The following is a 12,509-nucleotide window of genomic DNA, read 5'->3' as shown; positions in this document are numbered from 1 at the left end:
AGGCATGTGGGATCTTAGTTCCCTGCCCAGGAATTGAACCCACTCCCCCTGCACTGGAAGTTTGGAGTATAAACCACTGGAGCACCAGAAAATTCCTGAAAAAAATATTTTTAAAAGCAAATACTGAATTCTCAGTTCACAGGATTGGAATAACATCTAGTTACACTTGGAAAGTTCACAGACCCTGGGCAGGCCTGACAGAACCCCACAGGAATTCCATAGCTTAAGGCATCATGGTGCCAGCATACACCAGTGAGAGAAGGGAACAGAAGACTGCTTTTGCTGAACAATGCCCTTCCTAAAAAATAAAGAAAAACATATGGCACAGTAATTCTTTTAAGATTTTATCTCACAAATATACAGACTGTAAAAATATTGTGCAAATTTGTTCACTGCAGCAATACCAGCATAGTACTGGTAAGGGTCTATCCATAAAGGACTGCTTCAACTATGGTACATTACACAATGGAATACTATACAGCCATGAAAAGGGGTGAGGTAGATCTATACATGCTAATAGTAAAATTTTCCCGACTAACTGAAAGCACAAGTTGCAGAAATAGAATGTAAAATCTACCTTTCTGATAAAATCCATTATAATTTCAAAGTTTTAGTAAATGCATAGAAAAAAATTGAAAGATACACATCAAATTTGATTTTGGTTTTGTTTTCTCCATGTCTGGAGCTCCTGTTCCATTTTCTTTCACCTTTGACGGGCTGCTTCTTCTCCCAGGATGCTCTGAACCCAAGATCTGACCCCTTGGGTCAACAAACTGAACCAGCCTCTGAGGTCAGATGCTTTTTCTGAAGTAGAGGGCCAGGGTGGACAGGATTTGGGGATGGAAAGGAATACTGAAACATGTGCAGTGGGAAGCAAAGCAGGGATTAAGGCAGCTTCCCAAGTTCATGAGAGATACCGTTTACCTGCCACCTGAATGGCTGGGTGACTCACCTGCTTTGGAAGGAGCGGTCCAGGGAGATGAATGCATTCAAGGCAAGGCCCGCTTTCCTGGCTCGCCAAGTCTTGCTGGAATCACCTGCCCCATTCACCAAGACGGGTTCACATACCTCTTCCATTTCTCATCTCTGTCCTGGAAACTGCCCTCCTCCCTCTAGCTAGAACCTGGCTCAAATGCTCTTCTATCTCGTTCTGTTCCTCTGTGGCCATGGGGTCTCATTTAATGGTCCTTTCCACACTGAAAACTCATCATATGTTTCTTTTAAAACCTTTTATTCAATAATATATACTTTTAAAATTATAATATGTAACCGCCCGTCATGCCATATACGCCCCGTGCCCCCACTGGAGTCTGTGGTTGGCTGGTTAACGTGGTTTGCTGGAAAAAGAGGTGGCCCCGGGACGAACCAGGGGCACGGGGGAGCAACAGTAACCAACAACCATTTCGCATACCCTTCACATTTCCCATGCTTTCTGGGTCAGGAGGAAGTCAACAGGAAGCCAAAGGTGTGAGAACCTTTTACATTCGGAAGTGAGGTTTGATATACGGTGGTGGGCTGCCCTTCAGTTGGTCTAGTTCGTGCTCGCCAAACCCGCCACCGTTTTGTGTCTGCTCACGGAACGTGATCTCTCTACACACGTTAAGACGTTTGATTTGGTTCTTGTTCTGCTTATGGAAAAGTGGGAGGAGCAGCAACAGACCTGGGGAGAGACGGGAGGAGGGGAAAGACGACATTAATCAATCTGACTGGGAGTGAAGAGAGGCCTCCACGGCTAGTGGCTCCCTTCTGGGAAGCGCTGGAAATAGTCTACAAGCCTGACTTGCACATGGCACTATGTGGAAAACCAGATAAGGACTGACTGGTTTCAGGCTTCAAATAGTACCCTTTCCCATCACCACTTACAGAGGCAGTCTTGGCCCCTCCTCTGCTCTCAGGTCCAGGATGCTCATCTAAAAGCATCACTCTTGACCATCTTTGGCGAGCCTGAACTACAAGTTCAATAGCCCAGCTCCAGAGTCCTCATTAGATCTGACCAGGTTTACTCAGGATGTCTTTGGACCAGGAATCAGATGACTATTTACACAGGGAAAGGCCCCAGATGAATAAAGAGCAAAACGGCAGCTCAAGTATTTTTAACTCTCCCCTGGAAGTGGCCATCTGGCATGGCCTGAAAACTTCGTTCCTCTTGCCATGTCCAGCACAGCAGAGTGGGCGGTTGAGATGCCAGTGGAATTCTAGAAGCAGCATCTCAGAACGGTACCACAGCAGTAACGGAAGGGACAGTGCACTTAGGAAGTTGTCATACAGAATCATCTCATGACCCACTTTCTTTGGATACAGGAAGGGTTCACCTGCTTAGTGTTTGAGAAAGGCTGCCTGGTGTATAAGGCTAAGAAAGAAATGACTCCCCACCAAGAAGCTAGACTGAGGAAAACACTAACATCCACAGAATGCAGCAAATGGAAAGAACCTGAAACTTTCCTGACATCATTGAGCTCTCAGTTAAACAACCCTATCTCAACATGTCTTGTACGTGAGATAAATTTTCCTTTTTGTTCCAACCTATTGAGTTAAGGGCTACTGTTATTTGTTCTTGGAGAAAAACAACAGATAAAGGTCCTTGTGTATTTGAGGATATAAATAAACATTTGCTTGTGTTAATATGTTTATGAAAACTAAAAATAAAATAAAGCTGTACATAATTTCATCCTAAAAAAAAAAAAAAAAAAAGAAATGACTCTTCAGCAAATGATTTTCAAGTGTCCAGTTCCACCAAGGGAGCAGTGAGAACAAGGGCACTAACAAAAGACTCCATTGGCCACACAACAGCACGTGCCTGCCTACGTTGCAAGGAATGGGGCTGGGGAGAGGTTTTCTTACATAAATGCAGAAAACTGCCACAAAGGTTAAAGTTGTACAGGGAAACAGTCAACCCCAAGCAGCAGGTTCTGAGCTGTACCTGAATTCAGGAGCAAGTACCAAGAAATAGGACTGTCCCCATACCACCCTAGTTCCACCACTTCTGCTAAAGGAGTCTTCACACCTAGGTGATTAACTGCAACTGCCCACCCACACATCTTCTCAATTCCAGGATTATTCCTCCTCTCCCCCAAGAGACAGGAAATACAAGTTTAAGGTCCTTGTGTGGCAGTGGCTTGTGTCCCACTTGGCAAGGCTGGTGATTGTCAACATTTTTATTTATGAAAACAGGATTTCACATGATGTTTTTCTTTCCTCTAAAGGGCAGCAGCATAGAAATTATACATCAGTCATCTAGTGATACAAAGTGGTAGTCAACTGTGTACTAAAGTACTCTTTAGTAAAGGATCACAACCCAGGCAGTGTTGCTTTTCTGCAAACAGAAGGAGACAGCCGGCTCCGTGGTTCTGGAAGGTTTATTCAAGCTTTCCACTGGGTGTCAAGATTTCTGTTCCAACCTCTTAGTCACCATTTACAGCAAGAAAAGCCAGCAAGTGAAAAACTGTTAATTTATTGATTCAGTGAACTTAAAAAAAAAAAAAAAAACAATCCCCAATACATGCAGTTCAGGATTAAGTATCACATTTGCAGCACATTGTTGAGTCTCTACATAAAATTATGCATCACCTGTATAATCCCATTCCATCGCGTCCCCCAGCCTCTATAATACCTGGTTGGGGTTATTTCCATTGACACATCCATATAGCTCCAAAGCATTTATTACTGGTTTTGAGCCAGATGTTTCCTCGCCACCTACCCTCCCCTCACCCCCACCCTGGGGTTACTTTTTAATGGCAAGATGTCACTCAGTCTTAGATTTATTAAGCTCACGGACAAATTCTGGTTTCTTGTCTGCTCATATGGACCCTGCTTTTGCTTTTGGGTTTACATCTCAATGGCCTTGGCTCTGATCAGTTACTGTCCACTCCTATTCACGTGCAGGAGGGCAGGTTGCTTTCTCCTGTGTATGCTTGTGCAGTAACACAGGTTCCTAGATGAATCATTAATCTGAACTGGCATTAAAGGAGACTGTCGACGGGGCTCTCTCAGATCCATTTCAATGCATATATAAAAATTCTTCCAATTGTTTGTGTCCCAAAATGATTTTGCTTCCATCCTCATCACAGCAGCACCTGGGAGAAGCTAAGTCATTTCCCTGAGTAGGCGCGGGCTGAGGCCCACGGCCGCGGGCTCTCTCTGGGACTCAGCACCTGCCTCGAGAGCACCACCGTGCGGTCCCGCTGGAACCAACCCATGGGGAATGCCCATCTCAGGGCGTGTTCCAGAACTTGAACTCTGTGCCCCGCCTTGCTTTCACCCCTCAAAAGTCATGTTCCTTCCTCTCAAGATCTACCTTTGCACTGTTTTTGTTTTTTAAACTGATTCCCTGTCTTCTTTAAACAATCCCCTCTCCTGTCCTCTCTCCCTGCCCCAAGGATTACAAACTCTTCTGTCTCCTCTAATCAATCAGATGGAGAGTACCTTCCTTCTCTGCAAGGGAATACACATGCTTTCAGCCTCACGAGTACTGGTATGCTGGAGAATGCCTGTGAGGGGACCCAGCAGAGGGACCAATGTTTGCACGCCTTATGGAACTGGCACTGACACCCCTCTGAGTGCCAAGAACTGGGAATGCGTGGTCTGCATTATACACTCCTTGTATACTTCTCCTGCCCAGTCACCCACCACTGGCTAGAACAGGATAGGTGTGGGCCAACTGATAGGGTCCTGGGGAGAGTGAACTGCAAGCAAACCTGATGAAAATCTCAGCACTTCATCAGTTCTGCTCTCACCATGGGGTTTCTCAGCTGAAGCAAAACCTTGCAGTCAGACCCACTTGTGGCCAACAACCTCTGATACACCCATCTGTATTTGGCACAGGAAACTTCTGTTCTCGCCACGCCAGGTCTATGTTCTTGAACATAGGCTGTACCTGAGATGACAGTGTAACACTACCCTGTTCCCCACATTATTTTTGCTTTTCTTTAGGAAACAGTAAATCCTTATCTTAGGCACTTTTAACCTGTTATAAGGTAATGAAGCGAACAAAATGTCTAATGAAAATTAATGAGATGAATTTAAGAAATAATATGCTAACCGGAAAGGATACTGGGTGGGTGAATCTACCATAGCTTTGTCTAGATAGAAGACTAGACTCACACACACACACTCTCTCATCCGTCTTTTGAATTTTCCAAGACTGCTTCCTAATCCAGGAAAAGACTCTAAAATCTCAGGGGAGCTAGGTCCATCTGCACACAAAATGGTTTTGGAGCTAGGAAAAGAGGAAAGGTCTGGACTAGACTCAGTTCAGTTTGGGAAAGAACCAGTCATAGTCAGCCAGCCACAAGTTGGGTGTCAAGACCAGCCTTGGAAAGGAGTGCGCATTTTAAACTCAGTTATGCTTTATGTCTAAGGCATGAACAGAGGTAAAAAGTAGTGGTGGCGAAAAGTAAACTGTATGCATAAAATGGAAAAATTACTCCTTTGCCAAGCTGCAGCCATAGAACCCGAAGACAGGCAGGTGAGCTCTGTTTGCACATACCACATCATGACCAGAGGAGAGAGGGGCAGAAGTCGGTCACCTGACCCTGCTCCAGATGCTTTTATTGCCTCTGGGGGACTCGAGAGAGAGAAGCAGGGTTACTACTTCATTAAGACTCTCCAGCAGGCTCTCCCTGCCTGGTCCAGACAGGTGACTTGAAGGAAAAAAAGAAGGGTGGGGGAAGGGAACAGGTGACAAAAGGGGAGATGGGTAGGGCAGGAAAGACACACAGTGGCACATCTCCCTAATAAATAATAACCAACAGTTCGGTGTTGCCTAGAAGGGCATGTTAGAAGGTGTCTGACAGTCTGAAACACTTGAGTTTTGCTGCCTACCATATCGATATAGGTTCAGCCAAGAAGTGCTGTCTTGTTTCTGATTTCCAGGTAGAACAAATGTATACATTAATATACAGGACGTGCAATGAAGGTAGGAAGCACTGGTATGAGAACCTTAACTGAATGCATTTCCTGGCTTTGGGACCTTGTTTTATTTGTATTTTAAGTTCCCAGTGACCAAATGACAAAAATAGAATCTACATTTAGAGATAGGACCTGCTACCAATACCAATACAATTTTATTGGAATATGGAATGTAAACAGATGCTTTCAAACAAACAATCTAACCTTATAAAAATGTATGGCATTATTAAATAGTTAATAAAGAAACCCTAAAGTGTGATGTGGTGGTTGACACCTTGAGCTCTAGCCCAGTGGGAGAGGTCCCCACAGCTGTGGCATGGCTCTGCAGCTGGGGTCAGGGGGCTGCGTGCAAACCATGTTGATGACAGGTCCCCAGAGTGACATCAGCCCCCATTTTCTAAGTCTTCTGAAACAAAATACAGCTTCCTCTGCTTAACATGAAGGCTAGCACAATGGATGCCAATCTTTGACACTTGTCCCAGCAGCTCCACTACCTTCCCCAAGTCCCTTGTATGTTACTCTCTCTGGTCGCTTGGGTTATGGGTGGCCCTGCCTACATAATGCCAGGCTCTGCACGTGAGAAAGACTCTTCTTTGCCAACACATTCATGTATACCTATCAGAGCTCAAAAATGCAGATTACCCTGATTACAGAGGGAAACTGTTTCTCATGGGGATAAAAAGGGGTAAAGGGTAGGAAAGGAGGACTTTCCCTCCCCCGCCACCCAATTTGTCTTTCCTGAATAAATTCTAACAGGATGTTTTTATCCTCTCTCCCTGAAGACTGACTTTCCAGCTTTAGTCATGGTTGTGAACAAAAAATCTTTGTTTCAGAGATGTGCATTAAAATAGGTGCACATACAGGGATGTGCTGGGAAATGAAGTTTTCTTTAAAAGACTGGAAAAAGAAAAAAAGCTACATGAAAAAAATAGCAACAAGATTTTAAGGTTAGGCAAATCAACAAAGGCTACAGTAAGCTCCAAGTTATGCAACTTAGCCAACTTTTGATGGAACAGATGGACCTGTCCAAGGCATCACAAGGTTTAAAGTGATGCCTCCTGACATCAAATGGGACTCTGGTGAGAGTGACTGCAGTTTGCTCCCAAATGAATACACTTAGAAGAAAACAGCAGGGATGAGGTACATTTCCCAGAGAGCTCATGTCGTTAAAAAAAAGAAAAAGAAAAAAATACATAAAACATGAATCTGTAAAAGAGTTTAGAAAAAAAAAATACTGTCACTGTTTTAGTATCTCCTTTTCATAAATGAGGCTGGTGTGTCAGTTCAGACTGCTGACATTTTGCTAAAACTTGAGCCTGAATCTCACCAAAGGAAACCCAGACCGCAGTGGAATAGACAGGAAGTCAGATATTCAGAGCTTGTTGACTTCAACAGGTTAATTCAACAGTGGTCTCCTGTTAAATAAAGGAGATGTACAACAACTCCGAGTCTCTCATCCCCCATGCATTCCAAAGGGAGAGTCCCCCTCAGGTTCTCAACTATGTGCATCGTCAGGCTGCCCAGTGGCAGCTCCCTGTAGACTAGTGCTGGGGAGTTTCTTTTTGACAGACTTTTAGGTCTTTACTCTTCTTTGCATTTAGAAGGAATGGCTAGAATTTCTTTTTATCACACTGTAGTTTTCCTTCAAGGTTTGTGTTTGGTTGGTTGGTTTTATTGGCAAGCATCAATGCCGCATTACCCGTCGCTTTCCAGTCTTCATCGGGCCGCCGTGAGACCACTGGAAAGTACAGCGTTATCTGCACAAGGCTGGGACTGCTCCTTCACCACGGGGTCTGCAAGAAAACAGGAGGACACTCAGCAGAGGTAGGGCCAGCTGGGTTAGGGGTTCGGGGCAGACACCATGACAGACCCAACCTTCCTCAGTGAGACAAAAACACAGGAAGCCAGGGTTGAGAGGGCAACAAAAATTACAAATGCTGAGAAATGAATGGGAAACGCTCTCATAGTCAGCTCATACCTCTGCAGAGTACAAGTGTGACTGCTGAGATTTAGGGGAAAGAGAGGCACAGAAACACCCACTGTCCACGGTTCAAAATTTCTACTAATTTTCTTATGTCTTATTTTCCATGAATACTAATGACATATCCAACTCCTAATCTCTTCAAAGTATGTGTGATAAACACAAACACTTCAGAGGATGAAGAGGGTGAATAAAAGGAACCATTAGAAGATCTATGGATTTTAAGCAATAAAAAAATTTTTTGGAAGTATACCATGTATTTGGAAAAGCAGACAAATCATGATTTGTCTAATATAAACATCAGTGTTCTTAATCCAATCAAACTCAGAGGGTAAAAATAGCTTTCTGTGATGGAACCTGGAGAGATGACATCCAGTTGCACTTGAAGAATGAAGGGTAAGATTTTTTAAAATCTGCTTTCGACTACAGTTCATGGGCAAGCAGGCTTACAACCAGAGAGCATGAATTCTTTGGGCAAGATTTACTTAATCTCCAGAGGGGGGGAAAAGGAGGAGGAAAGATATCAAGGAAAGATGGCATACTGGTCAGGCAAGAGACAGGTTGAAAGGTCTAATCTTGCTTCAGAGAGAAAACTAAGACAGGTCACTTAACCGCCCTTATGTTCAAGTCTCCTCTGTGACTGGACTAAATGACCTCACACTGTCTCTAATGAAAGTCTGGAACATACTTTATCAGAAGGAGAACCACATGTCTGCAGATAAATAAGCAGTCACATAAACTGAATATACACGCATACTTCACAGTGAGACCTAGGAAGTCAGTAATACAGATAGAATCTGAGGGAGGTCTTTTCACACTTGCTGTCCTTTCCTCAGATCCCTTGTATTTATTTAACTGACTTCCTTCTTTAAAAATACGCTATGATCACCTTATTATTTTCAACAAATCACTTGTTTTTTTGGAGGGGAAAAAATCTTTGATTAGGTTTCCACACAAATTTATGTATTTGAAAACTGAATTTTAGATACTTGGATCTATCAACTTGGGGGTCACAGGCAATGGTCAAACAAACCTGACTCAGGGGAACTATAGCAATGAACAAGCAAACACCTGTGAGCATCAAGAAACAGATCTGCAGAGTTATTTCAAGAATCTAGAACTAATGGGGCCAAATCCCAAGGACAATCCAAATTCCCAGAATTCTCTTGTCTGGCCTCAAAGATAGAAGGTGGAAGAATTCCCCTTTGACAAACCAGGCCCCCAGAGACTCACAAAAGTATGGGTGCTCCATGGCCTCTTTGGCAGTCAGTCTCTGTTGATGGTCATATCGCAGAAGTTTGTCCAGAAGATCTAGGGCCTCAGGGCTGACGAGGTGTCTGTTCTCACTATGGATAAAATTTTCCCAGCGTTTCCGTGAATGTCTGAGAAGAAAAGTAAAGCATTAGTATTCGGAGATTAAATTCCACAAAAATCCTTATTAGGGCTAAAGCCAGCAAAGTCTTAGAGCACTGCACAGATTACAAGCTGGTTAAACCTCACTGTCATTGGTACCACTTGTCACACCCCTACCCACCAGCACCCTCAAACAAAACAGTACTCTGAGATGGATACATAATTAATTAAAATGTCTACATTTGGTGCAAAATTTGTGGAACCTTTCTAGATAATGTTTTATGCCTCAGGCTTTGAGTCAATTCTGGGTGAGGCCTATGAGTAATCTTTATTGTTTAGCAGATATATTTAGAGAGCTGGCCGCAGAAACATGGAGGTTCCATAAAATTACTCTCTGAAAATTGTCAACACATTTCTCAATACCATTGTACTGTATCTGAAAATATGCTTTAGAATTTTCTCTTACAGAAAATCCATTATACAGAATAAGAAAAAACTATAACTCTCTTATTCAAAGAACCACAGCATTCTAAGATTTTGCATTAAAATAAGCATACGCTATTCCAGAAAGTTCTTTCCTGTGGCATGATTTTTGTCTTCCATTTTCTATTAACAGGTTATCTCTTAGAGAAGTAAAATGATTAGAAGACAAATGTAAACAATGCTAAAATAGCTCAAGTTAAAATATATATGGGGGAAAAAAAGAACATCTCAATTCTGATATAATTAGAAAGGAGAAAGAGCTTCAGACAGTGATTTCGGCTAACCTTTTCACTTCTGAAATGTGATAAATTCAGAGCCTCTCTCTCTTTCTTACTTACTGTCCCAGAATATCGTTGAAGTGCGGATCTAGGTCTATGTGATATTTCTTCAGATACCCATACAGCTCATCTGTACCCAGAACCTTGGCAATGCGAACGAGCTGAAACACAGAACAAACTGACCAAGTCACTGAGCACAGAACTCACAGCGAACCCGCGGGGGTGCTGGACCCAGGCATTGGAAGGCTTCCACATCACTACACTTCCAGGGGACAGACACACATCTGAGCCCAGGGCAGACAGGCAGCAGACTCACGGATATGAAGTTCACATGAACGCACATTTTCAAAATGCCTTTAAAAGGATAACACAACTTACGACAATCATCTTTTAGAAACTGATGATTATGGGGACATAAAACCTAATACCTATGGGTTTCCCTGGTGGTCCAGTGGTTGAGAACCTGCCTGCCAGTGCAAGGAATATGAGTTCGACCCCTGGTCCCTGAATATCCCACATGCCATGCAGCAACTAAGCCCATGAGCCACAACTACTGAGCCTGTGCTCTAGAGCCTGGGAACTACAACTCCAGAAGCCCACACGCCCCAGAGCTGTGCTCTGCAACCAGAGAAGCCACCACAATGAGAAGCCCGCGCACCACACTGACAGAGTAGCCTCCGCTCTCTGTAACCAGAGAAGGGCCACGTACAGCAATGACGACCCAGCACAGCCTAAAAGCAAACAAAAAACACAACCGAACGACTAGAATCTTGTACAAGGAGATACTTAGCTTTTTCATAGACTCAACTTGGAAGTTGGGCATAACACAGCACTGTCTGTCTCTATCTTTGGGACCATAGTAAGATTCTGTGAAATTCTTTACCCTGGAGAAAAGCTTACACTGAGTGGTATTTAGGGCTCAATAACTGCATTCCTATCAAGATGCTATTTTCTTGGCATCTGCTCCCAAATGGATGGAGTCAGATGGTTTGCTTACCTGGTCATAGTTATCCTGTCCATGAAAGAAGGGTTCCTTTCGAAAGATCATGCTCGCTAACATACAGCCCAAACTCCACATATCCAAGCTATACTCATACATCTGTAGAAATAAAGACAACCTGTCAGTGAAGGGGGTTACAAACGTCATTTTTTTGACCTGAGTTTCTAATCTTCAGTTGACCTCTGTAGATAATTTAAAATTCAAAGCCAAAAAAAAAAGTAGCTGAGACAAATCCATCATTATCATGTTATCATTTTGGGGCAGAATATAGACTGGATTTTTAATGTAACCAAACTGACTATAAATAAAAACCAAGAAAAAGAAAAAACCAGGAAAAGCCCTAAGCAAAAGTAAAAAGAACTCAGTGGTGCCTCATTAACAACTTTACCTGATAGTCCACAAGGAGCTCTGGTCCCTTGAAGTACCTGGAGGCCACTCGGACATTGTACTCCTGGGCGGGATGATAGAATTCCGCCAGACCCCAGTCTATCAGTCGCAGCTATAAATATGACAAATAAAACATGTGAAAGGAGTGTCTCCAGATGCCTCTGTCTTATAACAAGACCACATCCCATTAGATAATTTTTGGCCACATAAAAAAATGTTATCAAGTGCACTGGCTAAAAAGGCACAAGTACTTTCTGGGAACTGCTAAGAAGTCGTTTCTAGAGCAGAGCACTTGGTTGGAATCTTAGTTGTTTTTCCTTAACATTTAAATTATCCTGGCTTATCATCTCTCTAGATCAATAAAGCTTAAGCTTGTCTTCTGCCCCCATAACCAGCTGCATGTGTTAACACATCCCTCATTACTCACAGTTTCCATTACAAGCTCTAGTTGTAACAGAAAGGGTTGGGGATGTGCCCCACTCCAGGAGTGAAGCACTGCTCTAGCTCTTCACTAATCTAACACTAGTCGATTCATTTACTCACCAGTCAGGGACAATCAGAACTGAGTTTCAAAAACAGGAGGGACCCATGTGTACTTTTAAGGTCAGGCAGATTGGTCTGAGGGTCATTAAGAAAGGAAGTAAAAATCACCAGCTGTAGTTTCTTTCTGAGGCCCTCTAGGAAAACCATGACCATAGTAAACAAGCGACGACAGTCAGGGTCAGCTGTCTACTTTCCTTGTGTGCTACGCTTATGTGAAGTAGAAACTAACAGTGGAGACTGGAGAAATAACAGTATCATAAGTCTGCCAAAGGAAACAGCATGAGTCTTTAGAAACCACCTAGGTCCTGGCCAGAGTTTGGGTCGGCCCTGAGCCTTCCAATGAAAGGCTTGTTGCTGCCTGGCTGTAATGGTACCTTTTTCTGCTGGTGATCTATCATGACATTGTGAGGTTTCACATCCCTGTGCATGATTCCCTTGCTGTGGCAGTAATCCAGAGCCTATTAGATAAGAAAGCACAGAGAAAAGTAAGCAAACCCCCAACCACCCGTGCCCCCCAATGGCAAGTACATTCTCACTGTGACAGCTTGATTTGAACACAGCCTCCCGAAAGGTAGTC

The 12,509-nt window shown here is 43.4% G+C and overlaps 1 protein-coding gene and 1 long non-coding RNA gene across 3 annotated transcripts in view; one reads left to right on the top strand and one right to left on the bottom strand.

Moving 5' to 3' along the window:
* Positions 1-12,509, top strand: part of LOC139029911 (uncharacterized) — a 42,221-nt gene that overhangs the window by 15,538 nt on the left and 14,174 nt on the right. The window lies entirely within an intron of this gene.
* The window catches only part of CSNK2A2 (casein kinase 2 alpha 2), a 36,568-nt gene continuing 25,273 nt past the window's right edge, over positions 1,215-12,509 (bottom strand). Inside the window, exons 6-12 of the mRNA XM_070451225.1 lie at positions 12,307-12,390; positions 11,391-11,501; positions 11,000-11,101; positions 10,063-10,163; positions 9,122-9,270; positions 7,607-7,700; positions 1,215-1,660 (exon numbers count right to left, since the gene is read on the bottom strand). Coding sequence (XP_070307326.1) covers positions 7,624-7,700; positions 9,122-9,270; positions 10,063-10,163; positions 11,000-11,101; positions 11,391-11,501; positions 12,307-12,390 — 624 coding nt within the window. The 3' untranslated portion in view covers positions 1,215-1,660; positions 7,607-7,623. The remainder of the gene's footprint in view (positions 1,661-7,606; positions 7,701-9,121; positions 9,271-10,062; positions 10,164-10,999; positions 11,102-11,390; positions 11,502-12,306; positions 12,391-12,509) is intronic.

This window comes from Odocoileus virginianus, chromosome 20 (genome assembly GCF_023699985.2).
Source record: "Odocoileus virginianus isolate 20LAN1187 ecotype Illinois chromosome 20, Ovbor_1.2, whole genome shotgun sequence".
Taxonomy (NCBI): Eukaryota; Metazoa; Chordata; class Mammalia; order Artiodactyla; family Cervidae; genus Odocoileus; species Odocoileus virginianus.
This window is presented reverse-complemented; position numbering and strand designations above follow the sequence as displayed.